Below are 22057 nucleotides of genomic sequence, written 5' to 3' on the forward strand. Positions count from 1 at the left end.
TTTAACACTGGGTTCAGCTTTCCATCAGCCACTATGCTGTAGGACTGAGGAAAGTTCTTTCTCCCTGTGCATACCTCTCTGCAACTGTTCCAAGCATGCACACCAAGGCCCATGGATGTCAGAGCTCAGCCAGTGTGCTAGGTAAACAGACACCAGCACCCAGGTGTTGAGCATCAGCAGATGGGAAGGGTTGAGGCTTTACTGTTGTACCAGAGCACAGATCTGATATGTGGCCTCACATGACCAATCTTCACCTTGTGCCTATACTCACCACACCCACAGAACTAGAGCACCAACTAGATGCACAGCTGTGTAGGTCAATTCTTCTGAGCATATTTCTCTCAGCAGTGAAGGAAACTGGTTAGACATAAGTGTCTCCAAGATCCTTTCTTGCTCCATATTCCTGTGATCTCAACAGTGGAGTAAGAAATAGCAAATAAGTTTGGAGGGAACTGAAAAAATTAAACATAGAAAAAAGAATGCCTAATGCAGGATAGCTTGAAAAATGAGTAAAATGGGTAATGGAAAAAATAAGTGTGTGGAGGGAGTTGGGGGGAATAAAGAACTTAAACCCTGCTGCAGTAGTGTAAGTTGGTCTGAGAGTTATAGGCAAACAGAGAGGACATCCGAGCCAACTGTTAAACAGCAGGTCCCATATAAAAGTGAAGAGAATGATGTTTTAAGGAGGTGGAGGAGGTGAGAGGGGATTAAAACAAACTGACAATGGCTTTATAGTAAAGAGAATAGATTAGGACTGAGTTTTGCAAAGCCTGGGAATTCAATGGAGATGTCAGAAGAGAAACAATGGTTTCATGTCTCTAAGTGTCTTTCAAGTAACTGCTCTATAATTCTTGAGTGGGAAAAGGAGTAACAAAAAATGTCAAGTATTACTTTGTCAAACTCAGCCTTACTGCTTTTGTTCTGTACTATGGTGATTGCCTCAAAAGCGATACTTATATATACTGGAGATGGAACACAGGACCTTGCTCATGCTAGCCAATCACTCTGCCACTGAGCTACATCCCTAGCCCAGCAAAGGATACTTCTAAAGTGTTCTAAAAACTCCAGTCTCCTGCTTAAAATTCTTGCATTTTCCCCTCTCCACCTTCTTGCATGACATTCAGAGTTCTTCTGAATGAACAAATTACCCTACTCCTTTCTAAGAAGCTATGATAGCCTTTGGCCCACAGCCTCCTTCTCAGGAGATTTTTCACTTTATGCCATGAAAATCCACCCATTCCTTACAGCTCATTGGCTTAAAGAAGTAAGCCTGACCCTAATAGCAGGACAAAACCTTGTTAGATTTGTTCTAGAAAAGATGGTAACTGGTTCACTCACTGTATTAAGTCCTGTCTTTTGAGGATTTTGAAAGTTAGATGAAGAAGATAGTAAGCAGAGGTGGAAACACACCTAGGGACAAAAACAATGGGCAGAAGTCACAAGATAGAAGTCAAGAATAGAGAATCCACAAAACATAGAGAAGTTATATAGGGCAGGGCCAACAAACAGAGGAGAGAGAGGATCTCAAGGCTGCTGTATGGTGGAGAAATGGTTTAGATAGCAGTACATATGCAGATCCAGGAGAACACCTAATAGAGTTGCTTGTGAGGTTTCTGTATGACTATGAGCACAAACTTCTCTCCCTTTGGGTGGCCTCATTTTTCAGCAGCTGAAATGGTTTCTGTCTTTCTAACTTCCTAGTACATCCTTAAATAAATAACCTCCCACAAACTAAAGTAATGTTAGCAAATCTCATTCCTTACAAATAAGGAATCTAATGGAAATTGTACAATCAATAGGACAGCAGGCTCTTCCCTCCATTTTCAATGTCACATCATGCTCTAAGGCCAAGATCAAAGTCCATTGGATTACACGCTAAGGGGACAGCACATACAGGAGGAATGGAGATAGGGAGGAAACTCAAAACTTGAAAGTATTTGATGTCCCCACTGCAGAGGAGCTAATACAGTAACCTTAAAATGACAGAGGTCAATATGGGAAGGTGACCAGGAAGTAATGAAGAGGTCAGGTAGAAATGAATCAATTCAGGTTGTAATACACTTGTGCATGGAAGCAATGCTAGGAATCTCTCTGTATAGCTATCCTTATCTCAACTAGCAAAAATGCTATGTCTTTCTTATTATTGCTTATGTCTTCTCTTCAACAAAACTGGAGAAAAGGGCAGAGCAGGTTCTGCTGGAAGCAAGCGGGTGGGGGAAAGAAGGAGGAACGGGGGGAAGGCAGGGGGGAGAAATGGCCCAAACAATGTATGCACATATGACTAAATGAATTTTAGAAAAAAGATCAAAGTCCAACTCTTCTCTGAATATTTTCTATTTGAGCAAATTATCTAGGTGAGGCAACTGGGCTATCAGATGTCATATGGGTTGCGTATACAAAGCTCAGGAATGTTTAAGCAGGATCGGGACTTTTGAGTGGAATCTGGTTCACTGAACTACCTTAGTTAATGTTTTTCAAATGGCAACATGAAAGGGTAAGAAATGAGAAGATATGCCTTATTACATTCAGGACAAGAAAAGATGAGCCAGATAGATAATAGACTGGTCTGAGACTAAGAAGAAAAAAGAAAGAATCTGATCTGTTGTCAGATCTTTGCTTGGAGATGGAATCTGTTTGAATGGACATTCCTGCTCATTGCTCTGGTGTGGGAATCTTGTAGTGGCTTGGGAGTTGGATGCTGAGAGTTAAGGAGCAATATAAGGAATGTTCGAAAGGAAATAGATGCTGGAAAGGGAAGGGACAAGATCATAGGGTAGCACAAAAGCTAAAAGCCCATGAGGGGCAAAGAATTTGGGGTTTGTTAAAGAATATAAAGGAGGGAAAAAGGACAAAGTACTGCTTGGGCTAACCGAGACATGGCCTATAAATGAATGACTCACTTTATGCAGTTTTGCTAAGTAGCCACCCGAGGGCACTCTACCATATGCATCCAGGAACCTACTCTTATCTCCACCAAAGAAATTATTTATCCTCAATTTGCTGAAGGACAAACGTAGGTTAATACCTTAAAGAAGACTACCCATGGATGATGGGGGCACCAAACCATTCTTCCTTTCTATTTTTGTTCTTGAACTAGATTAATGAATAAGCAAGACTGACCTCAATTCAAATCCCTGGGTAATCACAAGAACTGCATGCAATAACCTCATTTAGATTTTTTTTGTATTTAATAGGGACTTAATAAATATTAGCTCCTTCTTATATACATGAATGTGACAAATATAGGAACAAGAGAAGAAGCATAAGGAGGAATTATATAAACCCTTTATCTCACTAACGGGGGCAGAACTAGAAGTTCCGAAATGAATAGCAGGCTGTGCTAGGAAATCACTGTGGAGAGCAAATTTATGTTGCTCCTTTCATTGCATGTTGCAGCTTGTACATAATAGCCATAGGGAATAGAACACAAACAGCTGGGAAATAAAGATGAAAGCAAAACTGTATCAGCAGGGAGAGACATACAACCCCCTGAGAATCTGGCAGTGTCATGGAAGATAATTTGAACAAGGTCACCTGCATGGGATTCCTCGTCTCAGAAAGATCATTAGATTGCTGCCCATTTACGTTCATCTCTGTGTGAGTCAGGGCGGAAGAGCATACACAGCACTTTGCTTTCAAATTTCTACACTGTGGTTCTGTCTATAAAGTGAAACAGAACCAGACAAAAGCAGACGTTACTGCAAAGGCTAAATGTGGAATTTTAGATGTCAGAAAACAAAGAAATTCTGCTTCCCAGTACAAATGGAGCAGACTGATGTCACCATCACCACCACCACTATACAGCATACTTTGTGGCCTTATGCTGCCCTCTAGTGTCTTTTTAAGATATAGTAATATGACAAAAACAAAATCCCACAAAAATCCTGAATCAGTCAATAAATATGACTTCAGTCAAAGACGGATGAAACAATCACAAAATTCCAAGATAAAATAAAACCGAAATTTATGCAAAAGTTAAATAGTAAGTTAAATTTGTTCCAGCATCTATTTGCATTATTTTAGGATGGTAACACATAGCATCTAGGTCAGTGGGTTCTTTAGAAACACAAACATCTATTATTCTCTGAACATACCTCTCAAATGGCACCACCTCACTTGGCTGAGGTGGATCCAGAAAACTGGTTCTAATGTAGTTAAATTTATGAGCCTCAGTTTGAGTACAGCCAAAAGTATTCACAATAACTTTGATCAGGGTATGGAATAAATTTGAATATTTTTAGCTCTTTAAGGATACAGCTCATAGGAAAAATAAACATAAAATAAGCTATTGACTTAAATAAGGGAACTTTCATTTTTCCTGCAGTCTCACTGGCTCAATCCTAGGTGACTAGCATGCATGTTCACTTCAGAGTGAGAGTTCATGTAGAATTTATCTTATATCCTAAAGCCCCCCACCCCAACTCCTGTGGGTGTCCAGGTAGGAAGGAGAAACAAGGTGCAGCTGTTTTTGCTCTTCCTTCATATTTCCATTAAATATTACTTTGGCAAAAAGTCTTCTTACTACACTTAGTTTCAATACCCCTGAAATGGCTCTCCAGAATTCTATTCTTCTCTGCCCTGAACATCTGTGTGCTTCCTGGGACAGAAATTTTGCATCAGAGCACCATGTCATCTTCTTCCCAACCCTGCTGTCCACTCTCAGCACAGGTCAGTATTCAGTAAACACTCTCCATCTGACTAGAGCCTACAACCACATATGAAAGGATGCCTATGATGAGAGACAGATGTCATGCCCCAACCACATTCTGTCCACATTCCACCCTTTGTGTTTGGTGTCACATATGGCAAGAAAGCTTCCACTGGGTCACACACCCAGGTTACAAGCCCATACCATGGCCTAAATTTAAGATCTAGCTCTCACCTTTTGGCCTGGTCTGATAAGTCTGTAACTATTTAAGAACTTCACAGTATTTAAGGGAATAATAATTAGTAAAGAATCTAATTGTTTATCTGGAATATTCAACTCAAACTTTAATTGTGTTTTAAGTAAGGGTTCTCAGTCAGAATTTAGTACTTAACATCTTAATATTATGTAATGTGTTCTTTATGGAATTTATAATTTTAATTATTTTTAACATGGGAAAAGCTTTTCTTATATTTGGAATTAGGAAATACTCCATGTTTTAAGAAAAATCAGCTGTGTAGGAATCTAAGATTTGTAAAGCTACCCCTATACTTACCTTTACCAGAAAGACTCCTGTCATAGCCTCTTATTTTTCTCACTTCAATTTTTAAAGAATAATGAGAAAATAGTTATTTCCCAGGAAACAGTGCCCCAAGTATCCAAAGAGACACACTCCTTTGCCTCACAACTGCTTCTTTGTGCTCTCAATGTGTAGGGTTATGTGTGTCATCAACGGCAAACTGTGCCATTTTAGCTATTCAGTTTCAGACATGGTATTCAAGGTCTTTAGTGATGTTCAGTTATGCTCTCTGAGGTCTCTCCTGCATTAAAAGGCACTGTTTGGCTTTAGCTGTGGTAGCTTGGCTAGTGCAATGAATTGCACAATCTCTCCCTTTCCCTGGACAATTACCACCATGAAAACAGAGGTATGCTCCAAATGGAACAAAAATATACTCAATTCACCTCAGCCAGAAAGAAGAAAGATATCAAGGTTGGTCTTGTTAAACATCATTTCCTTAGAAATTTGTGTTATTGTTTGAGCTAAGCATTTAGATTTGTGGGCACAAATGGGATCTCTTTGAAGTTAAGAAGAGGCCCACTGTGAAAGAAGGAAGATAGCCATTACTACACATTTTATGTGCTGGGAAAATAAAGTCCCAGGACTGTAAATATACTCTGCAATTACAGGAAGTGAAACACTTTCTTCTTTCACCTTTGGTAAGAAGGAGTATTTTTCTCTAGAAAGAATTCTGTTGGATTTTCTCTTTTGACGTCCCTAACTCCCCCAAAGTATTCACCTTTTGAATGAAAGGGAAAGATCCCATAAATATAAATGAGCAGGACTTTCCAAGCAAAATATGCCTGTAAGGATATCTGTAGGACACTGTAATGCATCAGGATGGAGCAGAAGGCGAAATGGAGGGGGTATGTTTTGGATTAGGTTACTTCTCTCTGTGTTAGAATCTGTCCTATTCCTGGGTAAATCACACACACTTCTGATTTCCTCATGTAGAAAACATGCCAATAATAACTACTCCAATGCTTGTTGTAGTGTTAAATGTGATGTATCCCATGGATACTATTCTTAGCAAATCCCAAAGATTCATTGATGTAGAAACTTCTGTTGTTTTCCCTGTTATGACATATCTTCTAAGCATTTTCCCTTGCTCACTTGAGAAATCAAGTATCGATAAGGAAAGAAAACATTTGTTAAAACTTTTTTGACAGCTGGTAAAGGCAGTATTTCCTGGTGTGTGTGTGTGTGTGTGTGTGTGTGTGTGTGTGTGTGTGTGTGTGTGTGTGTGTGTGTGTGTTAGGAGAATTCCTGTTGGTCAGAGGGTTTGAAAACATCCAAGAAACATCACCAAAGAAAGAAAAGGAATAAACTCAAAAAGAAGATCATTATATATCTGGTTACCTTGTTCCAAATTTGATTGAAACTTGCAAATGTCTACTTTTCTTTACAAATCAAGACTATGAGCACATTTTTCTTACTCTTTAAATTTTAATCATGCGTGCATTCTTAGGTGTTGCATTTTTTGAGCTATTATTAAAAATACATATGTTCTTGCCACATTAAAGGGAGAACGGAGGCTTGTGTGTTGTATTACTAATTTTGTGCTGGAAATAAAATGTTGGTCAGCCTTTGTGGAGGGTGCATACACAAGCCCCTAAGCAAAGAGTTTTGCACTTGGGTGGAGCCATGTGCGAAGCTGGTCCCTTTGATTAAGCAAAGTACTCACTCTTGAGGTCTAAGTTCCTGGCTCCCGCAGTGATTTGCGTTGTGATTTTCGTGTCAATCTTTACAGTGTGGAGATTGCTGGTGTCCCTTGATATCATGACATTGTGCCACTGATTGTCGTTGAGTGGTTTATTTGAGCTCCCTTTGATGAGGTTAGCACCATTTCCCAAGTCAAACACATAATGCAAGTACCTGGGAAGAAAATGAAACAGGGAAGTATCATTACTTTTTGAATTTTTGATGGAGTCAAATCAGATATTACAAGTGAGGATTTTTCTTTTCAGGTGGCTCCATTCTTGCTAAAAGTCCTGAGTATGAGTTACAGGAGAGGAAGGCTAATAGTAGGGTAAGAAACCACTGTTTCCCCAGAAGGTAATAACTTTCACTATGATTTCCCCATTTCCGCCAATTCCCCCACTCTTTGCTAACCACACTGAAATAGCAATTCTCGGTTTCATGTAAACTGCTTTTCTTCTTCAGCTTGAATCCCCATTTCTTGAAGGATGTGTACTCATCCATCAAAACCAAACTCAAATATCTATTTCAGGTCCCACATGCCTTTCAAATTCCCAAAATCTTGCCTGAGCTTTTGTATGGTTCATCTTGGGAGATTTCATTTTTTGTTATATTTAGGTATTCACCTGTGCCCTCAAGCTTGTCTATTGGTGACGGGGAGAGACTTAGGATTGGTGGGAATATAATATGTGTGCAGGGCTGACAAATGAAAAAACTGCCTGGCTCCTAATCTAATCCACTGTACATATGCAATAATATTCACTAATTGAATGAGTAAATGCCCAAATCAATGAGAAGACATCAAATTTCCGTCACACTCTCAAAGAGATGTCAGAAAAATCATTCTTTCTAAATTATTCATAGATCTGTGACATGAAATAATCCTGAGTTAAATGGAATTTTGTGAAATTTAGGTAATCTGATTACTTGAAATAGCTATCTAGGTTAGCACAGACTGGCTTACAAACTTGCAGGAATTAAATTATGCCTAGTCAGGAAACATACATTGGGAATGAGAGATTCATGGGATGCCTACCATAAGGAAAAGTAGGTACAAATTATTGAACTAAAGCCATATGTACTTAAGGTGCCTAATAAATAATACAAACAATGCATTATTTGTCTTCCTTGTCCTCTTGTTCACCACTTTATAAGTCAATGTATTCTGTTTAATATATTTTTAAAAATTAAAGTCCATTTTTGCAGTTTTATTTGTCATTGAACTGACATATACTTACCCTTTAACTAATTCAACCACAATAAAGTCATTTCCATCCCCACTGTTATATAAGATTAGTCCATCTAGAGATGTTGTCTTGAACTGGAAAAAAAGATGCATAGAAGTGTAGGCTTGCAATGTAGCTAAGGCAACATAGCTTGATTTGGTCTTGAAGGTGACAGGGTCTGCTATGATATTCCTGAAGCCAAATCTGGCATTGAGCTCACAGTAATCTATGTCACCATTTTTACACAAGTCAATGTATGCCATTCCATTAAATGTCAGGCTCTGCAGGTGTCCAATGAAGTTGGAGGGGACAGAAGAAAGATATCGTCGTTCTGTGATGATGCCAGTCTCTATGTTATGGAACTCTAGCCTTGTATGGTCTCCTGCCATTTGGCCTAAAAGATAATATATTATTTATATTATTATTTTGTAACCTGAAGGACACTTTTCAACTTTAGACATCCTTAGCAGTAGTACATTTTAAAATATAAAAATCCAAATACCTCATTGATAGTTACATATGGAAGGAACACATACATGACATTACATTAATGGATAAAGATGGCTCAATCAATAAAATTTTCTTAACTCAGGTTTTAATCTCTGCCCAAATTTTAATTTTAGCAAAAATCAAGCTCATTAACAATTTATAGATTTTTTTAAAAGTGAAAGAAAGATAAATTAAGAAAAGAGAAAGGAAAAAGTAAGAAAGAGAAAGAGAGAGGAAGGAAGGAAGGAAGGAAGGAAGGAAGGAAGGAAGGAAAGGGAAGGGAAGGGGGAGGGAGGGAGGGAAGAGAGAAGAATTAAAAGTATGATTGTCCTAAATCTTCCTTTTAGAAATTGATACTTCTCATGTTCATGGTTGGTGATGCTTTTCTTTATATTCTTCAAGGAAAAATATGTTACTATATATTTTCTTATACATAACAGAAATAGTGAAGACCTACTGACTATTATTCCAAAAGTGAGCCATGAAATATTATTTAAAAGTAAATATATTCTTTTCACTTTCCCTTTTCTGAGCTGAATAATACCCATAGTCTCTCCCTGATCTAATCTCCCAAACATTCTTTTGATCTCTGGACCTATGACATATTCCTTGCCTTTTTGTTTTCAGTAAACAATTTGGGCACAATGTAATAATTCCAAACACAACCAATGTTGAGAATGCCAGTAAAATTAGCCTACATTAACTAATAATCTTTTCTAAACATCCTAGTGGGAAGCTTGGTTTTTATTTAGTGATTAACTTTTCAATTCAGCCCCACCCATCTTTAATCCACTATATTTGCCTGCCAAGCACATTAAAACCAATGCAGTTCAATCTATACTTTCAGAGTGATTACTGCATCTTTCTGTAAGGTTAAAGTTAAATGAAACAAAGATGTGAACTTGTTTTCTGAGTGGTAAAGCACAAAGTAAATAATAGGTACTCTTTGCTTATGGTTCATTCCTAGCATCTTTTTCTTGTCTAATTAAACTGTTGTTCACTTTCTGCTGCAACTTAAAAAGGTCACTTAAATTGCAATCAAGTCCTTCCAGCCAAGATTCTCCACCCAACTTGGCATAACTGGAAAATTTATCAAACTTCTCCTATCCTATCATTCATATTAATGAAAATATTAGTTAGGCCAATCTCAGAATCAATCCCTGAAAAATTGTACTGAGCAATTTTCCCAGTTGTAATGTTGATTGGACATCCACCTATGGGAGTCCCCTTTAACCAGTCTTACAGGCTTCCACTTATTTAATCAAAATAGTAAAATACTGGATAGTATCCCAAAGAATTGCCCGTAAGTAAAATACAAAGGGAGTGCTTTTTGTTGTTCAAGAAAAACTGTTTATATAATTAATTGACTTTGATGTTTATAAACTCATTAGTATAAAAAACAATTCCCTCAACTGTACTTAATTGTGCTTATTTTCAAACATTCCATACTAGTTCTTAATCTTTTATGACAGAACTCTAGCCATCCTTGCTCTGTCCTCTTTTTTGGCAATTAGCTTGTTTCATTCTTATTCTATATACTTAAAAAAAAGAGAAACAAAAATATCACTGTGCATGTTTGTCCTAATATCTCCCCTCTAGCACCATGTCTCTGATTGTCTGTCTGAGGCAAAATACTACTACATTCTTAGCAATTCTGGGTTATCATATAGCATCATTTCTCTTTCCCTTTTCAGTTCTTCTTTCAGTGGCCTCAGTACTGCTCTGTGGGAATCCAACTCTTCAGTAACAAATAAAATCAATCTTTAATAATTTCCTAATATAGAGTTCTAGGGACACCAGAAGCATTGAATCAATAAGCTATATAGAATGGAGAATATGAAAAATCACTTGGGCTTTATATCGCTTGTGTGATTTTTATCTTATTTTCTACATCAAAATTTGAGTCTTAACCCAGTGAATCTCACTCTAGTTCTAAAACTAATTTTTCTTCTTAAAGACTCTACTGATGAACAATCTATAGCAAGGAAATGTCCAGAAAAAGTATTTCTTAGGCTTGAAATTACATACTACTCCCAAATTGTCAAGATTTTCGCAGTTCCAAAATAGGGAAGAACATTTTGGTTAGCGGGACTGAGAAGTTCAGTTACAAAAATAGTACTTAATATTTATTTTCCCTTCTCAAAGGAATAGAATATTTATGTAGAGTATAAATAATAAAAAGAAAATAAAACAGTGTTGAAGCAACCATGGCCCATTAACAAGAAAAAAAGACATATAGTCCATGTTCAAAGACTTATTCTTTCTCTCATAAGCATATACAAATCACATAGATAGTAATGAGAAATAAGTTTAATTCATAGGGAATAATGAGCACCTAAAAGCAATTATCCATGAAGAAACATTGACTGCTACCTTTTAAAAACTATTTTACACTCAGAATTTGCTCCAGTGTTTAATCTTCATCAGTAATGTAGCCGCCTTTACCATTTTATGAATACATATACATACACATAAACACACACACACACACACACACATAAAGCAAAAAATAAAGAAGTTCAAAGGAGAGAGAATTTATGAAGTTTTTTGCAGAAAGACTTTTATGGTTCTGTTTAAAAAATTTACTGTTAGCCAAGTACCGGTGGCTCACACTTGTAATCCTAGATACTCAGGACGCAGAGATCAGGAGGATCATGGTTCAGAGACAGTCCTGGGCAAATAGCTTGGGAGACCCTATCTCAAAAATACCCAACACCAAACAGGGCTGGTGGCTCAAGTGGTAGACCACCTGTCTACAAGTATAAGGCCCAATAGTTCAAATCCTAGTATTGCCAAAAAAATGTACTGTCAATTCCAGAGATTGAGTTCATAAGAGAATTTAGATTAACATAATACTCTCAATCAGGGTGCTAGAGGAATACTGGATTGATGGCAATCTTCAATATGAAAAAACCACCAAGTTATGATTCCTCAATGGTCTGTTTGTATAGGTATCTCTACACATTTCACATAGAACAAAATGTTATTCCCTATTTTGGAGTTACCAAGATTTGACAATTTGGGGTACTATGTAATTTTAAAGTATGTAACATCTAAGTCAAATCTTTTTACCAAAACTAATACTAAAATTAATTATTTTAGGTTCAGCTTTGTTCTGATTCAGAGTAAATTTCTGGTGTGGAACAAAAGAACCACTAAGCCTCAAATCCACTTAACTGACTTAAATCACTGCATGTGCAGTATATAAATCAGATGCTGAGCTAGTGAATGAAGAAGTAGTATTGAGAAGAGCTGGCATGGCCTCTGTTCTCCCACAACTTGTAGCTTACTAGGGGATGGCAGACAAAAGAAGAAGAAATGGAAGTAAGCATATAATTAAATATATAATAGAAAAACTCAGAAAATGAATTTGATGAATGAGGTGGTGTATTAGTAAGTATAAAATAAGAATAGGTGCCTGAAATTATATTTGTTAGATTTGATAGATTAAAAAGAGAGAGACATACTTAAAACCAGTGAAGGGAAATCAAGAGGTGGATTATAGGAAGGGGAGGCCAATAAATAAAACTTTTGGAGGATCTTGAGCTAGAGTCATACGCAAATGAGATTTGTGACTCATACTGGATCAGAAGGATGCCAAGAGTAGTTGTAGCAGAAAATAGACAAAATAAGATAATTTTACAGATATAACGTGCAGGATTTACTAATGATGTACAGAATGATGAAGAGGAGAGAAAGAATGATGCCCGGCTCTCAGGCTAAAGTTACTGAATATATGGGGAGTCCTGTTCTATAAGGACATGTACAAACATACAGGCACAACACACAATTCCACATTTTTTAGACAAAGTTATGAGTTGAAGTAAAAGGACTCCCCACTTAGGGATCCCACATAATTTGTAAGACCCTTTCCCATTTGAGACCTAGGAACTCTCCTTCCTTTACCTTTTCTGCTGGCAATTCCTGTCCTCCTCTTCCTAGGTGAAGTGCAGACATTTCTAAGAATAGGTTTAATGCATACTGTCCTGTGTTCAATAAATACTTAGTAGAATTACTGTGGGTTAAAGATGAGGAAAAATGTAGGGCCTTGCATGTAGGGTCTCTAGTGCTTTCCTTTTTAAAATTCTTCCTGTTCAGACTGCATTATTTAATAAGAAACTCCCACTGCTTTACAGATTTATAAGTGGCTTCAAGTGGGTTTTTGAAACAATCCCACTCAAAATTTAAGTCTTAATGGCAAGTTCCCACTGCTACTTTCAGAAAGCTTTTTTTATACTGTGTAAATCAAGGCTGAATTGGTATTGTCATTATTTTTTGGCTTCATGAGATCATTGACACAAAGGAAGGAATGAAAGACAGAAAGAATGGGGGAAAGAAGTAAATAAATAATCCAAAGTATTTATAAAACTCAGTATTTAAGTGTATATTTTTAAAATCTTAAACAGGAAGGAATGAGAAGAATCACAAAGTAGTCCTGAATTCTTTTTTAGTTGCCTTATTGACTATAGTAGAACAAATAAAGCAATTCTGAAAATATTTTCAATGCATTATCTGATTGAACAAATGAATAAATGATATTACGGACTGCCTAGGTTCTCATCTTGGAGGGAAACATATGAAAATATGGGACATGGGAAATCAAGAAACAATGCAGTATCTCAGCACTTTGGAAGACAGAGTAAGGAGGGCCCCAAGTTCAAGGCCAGCCTGAGATACACAGTGAGACCCTACCTCAAACAGAGAAAGGGGGATGTATGGAGGTACCTGAAATATGTGTATGTGCATGTTTATGCACACATGTAATTTATATGCGTGTGCATATATTTACATATATATGTGGGAATGCATTTTCAATCTCTGGCTGATGAAAGGGGTAAGAAACAAGGCCATCCCCGTAGCACTGAGCACACCTTATCACCCAGATCTCTGTTTATATTATTTCTCACTAAATGGAAATGAAGTGGCTAGTCCCACCAGAGGGGCATAGTAGATAAAAGTTGTGCCTGGAACATCATTCTATGACCAAAAGTAAGAAAGTACTGAAACGGATAAAACTGGGTGAATCAGGACACAATATAATAATGACCAAATTAATGGGATACATCTTAAGTAAAACCAAGAAAATCTGAGCACTACATTGATGAAGTAAAGTAATTATAAATTGCTGTAAAATATAGAAACTTGTGGATCCACAGTAAAAAAGGAAAGAAGGAGGGAAGAGAGTGAGGGAAAAGGAAAATAAAAAAAAGGATGGCCAGAAAGAAGGGAGGGTATTGCTTGCAGCAGAATGCTAATTGTTGACTGTACTGTGGTATGTGTCCTGGAGTTGGAAAATCATTATTTCTTTAATATCATAGTAAAGACTGGACCAGATAAAAATCTTCAGTGGATGCTAGTCTTGATGAATTACAGGATATGTGCACGGTGTTAATATGTCTCTCCACAGATGATTTATTAGTTGCAAGGAGAGAACATACTAACTACTGTGAAAAAAGCCCAGACAACATATCCACTAACTGGTCAGATTTAATAACCAAATTCAGGACACAGAAAGCATGTGCCTCTCAGTGAGTGTCTCCAGACAGAATCCTGTAAGAAGGTTATAACATCAAGAATGTGGTATTTCTTTCAAGAGTGCTAAACCTGAATTTAATCATGAAGAGACATCAGATAAGCACAAAAATGAATAATGTTACATTAACACAAGTTAGAGGCAGAGTATTACATTGTTCACAACTGTCACTGTTATAAAAGACAAAGAGAGTTTATGAAAAGTTATAGATTAAGGGAGTCTGAGAGGCATGACAACTAAATGAAATATCTGACCCTAGACTGCATATTGTGTTGAAGAGAGAAAATACTTATATAAACAACATGGAGTCAACTGACAAAATTGGGCTAGGGCTGATGTGAAAGACAAAATATATTGCATTAATGCCAAATTCACTGAAGTTGACATTTTAACTTTGCTGTGTAAGGGGCTGTTCTTATTATCAACTGGTTAAGAAAATAATGAAAGAGGGAGAGAGGAGAGTGAGAAAGAGCAAATGTCAAAGCAAATGGGATCAAATTCTTGCAAGAGTAAAGATACACCAATGTTCTTTGTATGATTTTTAGTTTTGGAAAGTTTGTAAGTTTAAAATTATTTCTAAATAAAATTCATAAAAAGTGCTTTTCACCCTTCTTTACTCAATCCCTACTATACCTGTTGTAGTTCAAGGCTGACATCTTCAAGGTTTTATATCTTGAATCATCTAATTACTGATACAGGTCTAACTTTGGTCCAAACGTATGTTCTTGCCTTCAGCCTAAATTGTCTGAAAAATCATGATATATAAACTTCTCAGTCTACAGCATTTTCTCCTTGGTTCTAAATAGCCTTTCCAGCATAATCAACCACCAATGGTTGTAGAAGCCAAAGAAAATTCCTCAGTTCCCTGAACATTAGTTTGTTTAGCTCTACCTTTCTTGTGTGGAATGCTCTCCCATATGTTTTTATCATCTCTATTACCCTTTTTTTTTAAAGGTTAATTAGCTATTGCTTTAAGGTATTGCTGAAACCGAGTTCTCAACCTCTCTTCTGAACTCCGAGGGCATGGCTTCTTATGTTAACTATTAATTTTATCAGCTCTCATCTGAATTTTATATGTATGTATTATTCTCAAAATAGTATGCTATGTTTGAGAAGGTACTTATCATGGAGCCACACATTTATTAGGATATTAATTAATATAAATGAATAGACTACAAGGCATAAGCCAATGAAACATACCAGGCATGGTATACATGCTCGTAAAATCAGCACAGGGCAGTCTGAGGCAGGAGGATTGTTAGTTCTAGTCCAGCCTAGACTACATAGTGAGTTCCAGGCCCACTTGGGTTACACAGTAAGACCTGGTCTCAAAAAAAGAAAAAAAAAGAGAGAAAGAAAATAGACAACCCAAAACAAACCTTGATTCTCTTCTCAGAACAATGACAGGATTCACTTATCCTCTCTGAGTCTGTTTCCTCCTTTTTTAACTGGGAATATATGCACCCTATCTACTTCATAGAAATGTGTGCTTTCTGAGAGACACTCAAGAGACTACAGAATGTTCTGATGTGATGTTTGCATGTTCTTGCCCTGGCAGCTGTTCCTTCCTAATCTCTTGACCATGACTTTAGACTCTGTTTATTCTACCCCCTTTGGATAAACCTCCAATTGTTGAAACAATGAATGATAATTTACGAGAACAATTCTTTTCTCTTCCTAAAACTGTCCTTGACCAAAACTGGCTGAACTTCAGCTAGCACTCTTCTGCCAAAACCCTGAAAAATTCTGCCTTCCTTTCTTAAGCTTAGGTAGTTAGTTCAGACCCTTCTCATGATTGGCAAGTTTGAAGAAAGGCTTATGCTACAAGCACTCCAGTTGATATTCTTCCTTGGTGAATAAAATGATATAACATAATACAGTAATGGTTTCTAAATGACTATCCTGGTGCCAATGGCATTAGAGTCCCCTGATGATATTTTAAGCAAACCAAATTACTGGCCTCCTCCCCAGATGTCCCGTGGTACAGAGATCCAAGCTTATCTGTTTTGTTCTGTTTTTTTTAACTTGTGGGGGACAGCGTCTCCCTATGCTGCCTAGGCTGGTCTCACACTCATGATCCTACCTGAGCCCCTGAAGTTCTAGAATTACAGTATGTGCCAGCACACCCACTTAACTCATTCTTTTAAAACTCTTCAGACACGTAGCACAGAAAGTAAAGTTCTACTCATATAGAAAAAAGAAATGGAAAATCACAAAAAGTCAATGAAATATAACATAGTAAGAGATCTATGAGATGGTGGTTTGCTTTCTTTGAACTCAAGAACCCAAGAATGATGCCTTCAAAAGTTATACTCCCAGTGGGGTACTGGTATCTCACACCTGTAATCCTAGCTACCTGGATGGCTGAGATCAGGAGGATCAAGGTTCGAGGCCAACCTGGCTAGACTCCATCTCAACCCAAGCTTGGTGTATGGTAAACATACCAAGCCATGCAGGATTGTGGTTTCAGGCCAGTCCAGGGGGAAAAAATGTTTATGAGACCCCATCATAATGGGAAAAAGCTGGGCATGGTAGGGTGTACCTGTTATCACAGTGGCAGTGGGAAGCATAAGCTAGGAGGATTATGGTCCAGGACAGCTTAAGCAAAATACAAGCCACAGCAAAAGCTAATAACCAGAGCAAAAAGGGCTGAAGATGTGGATCAGTTGGTAGAGCACCTTCCTAGCATGTACAAAACCCTGAGTTGACAATTCTCTGAGCATGGGAACCCCCCTTGGGATCTAATGTACAACAAACATGTCTCCACTTCCCAAGGGCCATTTGTGCTTTGTAAATTAGCATAGAACTGATTTCTACAAGAGGAAAAGAGCTAATACAAATGATTGGATTTATTTTCAGAAAACTGCAGTTATACTCATTCCCATTTCATTTCACTTCCCTGTGTTTCCAGGGTGGACCTTTACACCACTCACTTCAGTTAGGATCTATAAATTAAGGATTGAACTTGACATTCTTAACATTAGAGTTCAACTAAATGAAACGACTAAAATTGATCTATCATAGCATAACATGAAAAACCAGTTCACCTGATAGAACTCTAGCATACCTATCAATTTACTTAGGAACTAAAAACTAGAATTTGCTAGTGCTCATCATCCAAATATATAAGAAACAAGGAAACTGAAGAGAAACTGACAACCAAGCAATGACTGCAGCATTTTATGAGGCATTAAGATGTTTATCAAACCACAAAATTAAAATATGCCATATTTCTTCTTTAATTATTAATGGATAAAGAATATAACATAAAAATTATTGTTCATTTGGGAGGAAGCAGGCTGCTTGTGGAATGGAATTGTTACTAGAAAAGTTAGAATAAAAGTGGACTCTGTATAAATTGCAAGTATTGTACAGTCTTGGTTGGAAAAGCCATTTACAAGCAATGAGGAAGTCTGACACTTTATTACAAGAAAAGGCAATGGGGACACGAGTGTTTACCTGTCATGGCCTGTTGATCATCCACTGTTAACTTTAAACTTTTTCCTCGACGAACTACACGCACTGTGTGCCATTCATTATCATTGAGGTTATAGCCAGCAAAAAGGGTCTCGGGACCTTTGCCTGTAGAATATGCCAAACAGTCATTATGAACACTCAGAATCAGTCAAGCAAATGAACCTCACAGAAAGTGAGAGAAAGAGACAAAGGAGAAAACAAGAGAGAGGAGAGAAAAGAGATAAGAAAGAAATGAGAGAGAGGAAGGAGAGAAAGGAGAGGAGTGAGAGAGAGAAGAGAGAGAGAGAGAGAGAGAGAATGAAGAAAGATGGGCTGGACCATTTTTAAGCCCATTAGAGTCATAACAAACAAGGAAAATGACAAGTTAACAAACATTCAGGTGTAACAATTTAAGAATCTTTAACCTTATGCATTGATCACAAATGAGCTAACTTGCTGTCATAAATAGGCACAGTCAATATAGCATTGGGAAGTCTCCCAAACTTACACACACACTTTTTTACCTGGATTTTTTTTTTTTGCAGTAATCACTTTCTTATTAATGAAATGGTTAGCAGCCATGTAACCTCTGAGACATCTGACTGTAAGTCATTACCGCACCATTTTCAGGGCAGTGGGTAACTGGCTTAGGCTCGGGAGGGAAGCTCTAGGTCTTCCTCTGCTCTTACATCATGTACCTCCAATATTCATCAAGTTACTAGCCTCCTTCATCAGCTTCTTAAAATGAAGACTGCTCTGTGTAAAAACTAAGTCTAAAAAGCTTCCTAATAACTAATTGACCTATATGTTGCAAATCTCTGTGTGTATAGTAGAGATGTTCTTGTGCTTGAAAGAACTGGACAAGAGTAAAAGAAGGCACAAACAGTAAAAGGCCAAATGTGGAGTAGGAAGAGGAATAAAAATTATATTAGCCAATGATATAGGTTAAGGATTCCCAGAAAAATGGCCAAAAGAAAGAGGGTAAATAGTGTAGCCAACTAAGGAAGTAATTTCTGGTGCATCTTTGTAAGTCTATGCAAACAAAGTTTAAATAGACTTAGAACAGATATATTATTTCAGAAAGGAGTTTTGTGAAAATTATTAAAATGACAAAGTTAAACTACATCTCTCTTCAAGTTAAAAACAAGAGGAAAGAATTCCTTTAATATACCTATAGTTTTTATTAAAATAAGTATTTCTATTAATCCAACATCATGATTCATTTATAAAAATATGCTAAATATACATTTTTGGTGACTTCCCCTTTTTTAATGTACAGAAACTTGCTGGTACATTAAAATAATAAATGGCTCTGAGTTTCATGATATTCCCACTGATACAGGGTCATGACTGGTATTGGTAATCTCTTTAACCAAAATCTGCCAGCAAAGCCTATTGATATTTCAAGATCACAGTCAGCAATGATATAACCCAAGGAGAAGGAAAAACAAAAGAAGAAAATGAAAAATAAGTCAGGGAAGCAAATAGAAGAAACCTTAGTAGTTCATTCACATGGAATCACTGTTCCCTTTCAGAACCACAGGCTCTCCATCCACCTCTTGATTGCCTTCTTTTGCCACTGGTAATACATGTAAATCTTGTTTCCCTTAGTTGATATGTCTCTGAGGCTTAAAATGAGACAGTTATATAAGCTAAATTTTGCAAAGTTAATTGTCTGAATTCTTTAAAAAGTACCAACCACCATTAACATTAGAATCCATCTCTTGTTTTTTTTTAGAGAAGTTAAATTACATATCCATATGCATAAAGAAAAAGTTCTAGATAGATCAGTTTTGTGAGATTGATCACTAAATAACAAGAGGAAGCCTGTTAGTTCAGCAACTACAAAAAATACTGTGAGCCCAAATGTTGAAAGCAAGTTTCCGGATCAAAGGAACTCTTTCTAGTTTCAATAGTGAAGAAAGGAGTGTTTAATAACCATAGCAGCTTAGTATCCTACTGGCAGCCAGGGTCATCCTTAGTTTTGATCTTTGAAAAGAGAATGTATCATTTTAAAGCTATTTTTACAAGAGAGATTTTTTTTCTTAGAAAGGTGTGCTTTTGAAGCAGCTTTCCTCTCATTCTTTTAATATGAAATGTGTTTTGACAGGGAAAAGAAGCATATGGGTCATATCATTACTATGCCACATTCTGGGCTTGATCTTGCAATAAAGTCATAATGCTTAATCTATGAAACAACTATTTCCATAACAACAGGCACAAAATCCAATTAAAAATAACCCTTTGGTTCATAAAAATCCCTATGGGCCAACTTCAAGCTTCTTTCTTGCATTATTAAAAATGTGAACAGATTGATTTTGGAAGACAACATTCTTAAAAATGCACCTAATAGTCTCAGTTCAGAACAATGGTACTCGTGTAACATGAAGTGTAAGGGAAAGTGCACCGTGCTGGGAGTTAAGAATGTGGTTGCTAGACTTTGATTTGCTACTAAAAAGAAGTTGGAGGCTGATGAGTGCTTATTGTACACCAGGCAATTTATCTGCTTCCTTATTTCATATTTACATTATTATCAACTTTCAGATATGGAATAGAAGGTTTATAAGGCTAAACCTACTTGTCCTAAGGTCACACAGCTAAAAGTGGTAGAACTGAGTGCCTGCTTGCTTTCTCCTGCATTATTCAGCCTGCTCTCCCTGAGACCCTTGGCTACCAACTTGACTTAGTTTCCCCATATGTGACAGAAGGAGGGGAAGAACATGTTTTTCATGATGAGCTCATCGTGCAGAAGGATCACACTGTTAAGGAAAAATTTACACAGTCTCTGCATTAGTTCTGGTAGAAGAAAATCTTTAAATAATCTACTATTTCTCTAGAAAAAACTAAAATGGCTGCTCCTAAACATGAGGAACCCTCAACCAATAATCAGCAATGTGGTAGAACATTCAGCTTCTAGTTGAGTCATCATCTTAATCCCCATCCACAAAGAGAGGAGATAGTTCAGCTGACCTCTACAGTCTCTTCATAATCCCACATTTTCAACAGTAATATGATAATAAAAATTTAAAAATACTACCTGGGAAATAATCCAAATGCCAAATAAGAAATAAGTAACCAGTTAAATAAATTATGATATATACAGAAAAGAGAACCTTCATTTTCACAGAAATTTTAAATATATGGAATAGTTTTTAAAAAAAAAAAAACAACATAATCACTGACATTTTGTGTGGGGAGCAGTTTGTTCTCTTGCTAAAATTTTAATGACAAAGTATAGTCACTCAAGCTGTTAATGACCTTAATTCCTTAGTCCCCTTTGAGGATTTCCTCTTCTCCTTTAAAGATATCAAAGTACATCTCAATTATATTACCATCTTTCTCCCAGAAATGATGTATGTGATGGACTGAATGTTTATATCTCCACCCAAATCCATACGTTGATTGTATTAGAATGTGGCACTTTTGAGGGATAACTAGGTTTATATGAGATCATGAGGCTAAAGCCCCATGATGGAATGAATATCCTTACAAAAAGAGTAAAAGATATGAGATGTTCCCCTTTGTTATGTGAAGATGGGTGTACAAACCAGGAAGAAGGCACTCACAAAGAACAAAATGTAAAGTACCCTGATCTTGGTCTTTTCAGCCTCCAAAACTATGAGAAAAAAGGTCTATGTAAGTCAACCAGTCTATAGTATTTTGTTATAACAGCCCAAATGCACTAAGATGGGAATCAATATTTTAAGCATTGTTTCTTAAAGATATTCCTTTGTTTTGTGGGAAGTCATGACTTACATGTAATTTTATACTTGACTTATACTGTAACTTATTATTTATACAGTAAAGATAGGATTTTTTACATTTTTTACTCAAGGAAGCATATCTAGAAAGGCTAAGTGAATTATTGTAAGTCTCAGAGGCAGTAAAGAATGGAGCCAAAACAGATTTTGAGACCTTCCATTTCCATTAAAATGCTCTTGTCACAGAAACTGTTATGCAGTTAGTAAAAGGTGCAATGGGGCTGAATGCCCACAGGTAATAATTCACCAAACTGGGTCAGAATTCAGCTCTATGGGCTAATACTATGTTATAGAATTTGAGGTATAGAAGTACACTGGGCCACCTACACACAAAGGATATGAAATTCAAAGAAATTGGATGGCATCTCCATGGCCACAATGATTTAATGTGGAATCCAAGTCTCCAGATTACCAGTCTAGTAAACTTAAAAAATTTCATAAGAGTTTCAGTCACTTTAAAGAATTTAACCTAAGGTATGAAATGTTTCAGTTTTCCTTAATATAGCTTGAGTTGATTGACCTTTCATAACCTGCCCATTCAAGAACTGAAGGTGTCTCTAAGAATTGTTTCTAAAAAATTAGAGTTAATCCTAACTTGAAGTATAAAACAGATGGAGGAAAGTGTGTGTGTGTGTGTGTGTGTGTGTATGAGAGCAAGAGAGAGAGAGAGAGAGAAAGACTAATTACTTC

At 36.8% G+C, this 22057-nt stretch overlaps 1 protein-coding gene across 44 annotated transcripts in view; it reads right to left on the reverse strand.

The window, feature by feature from the left end:
• Positions 1–22057, reverse strand: part of Nrxn1 (neurexin 1) — a 1065367-nt gene that overhangs the window by 531419 nt on the left and 511891 nt on the right. For all 44 annotated transcript variants that reach the window (XM_074049660.1, XM_074049666.1, XM_074049659.1 and 41 more), the window contains 3 exons: positions 17610–17732; positions 8141–8522; positions 6889–7079 (listed from right to left, as the gene is read on the reverse strand). In XM_074049660.1, the coding sequence (XP_073905761.1) occupies positions 6889–7079; positions 8141–8522; positions 17610–17732 (696 nt within the window). The remainder of the gene's footprint in view (positions 1–6888; positions 7080–8140; positions 8523–17609; positions 17733–22057) is intronic.

The sequence above is a fragment of the Castor canadensis genome, chromosome 12 (assembly GCF_047511655.1).
Source record: "Castor canadensis chromosome 12, mCasCan1.hap1v2, whole genome shotgun sequence".
Taxonomy (NCBI): Eukaryota; Metazoa; Chordata; class Mammalia; order Rodentia; family Castoridae; genus Castor; species Castor canadensis.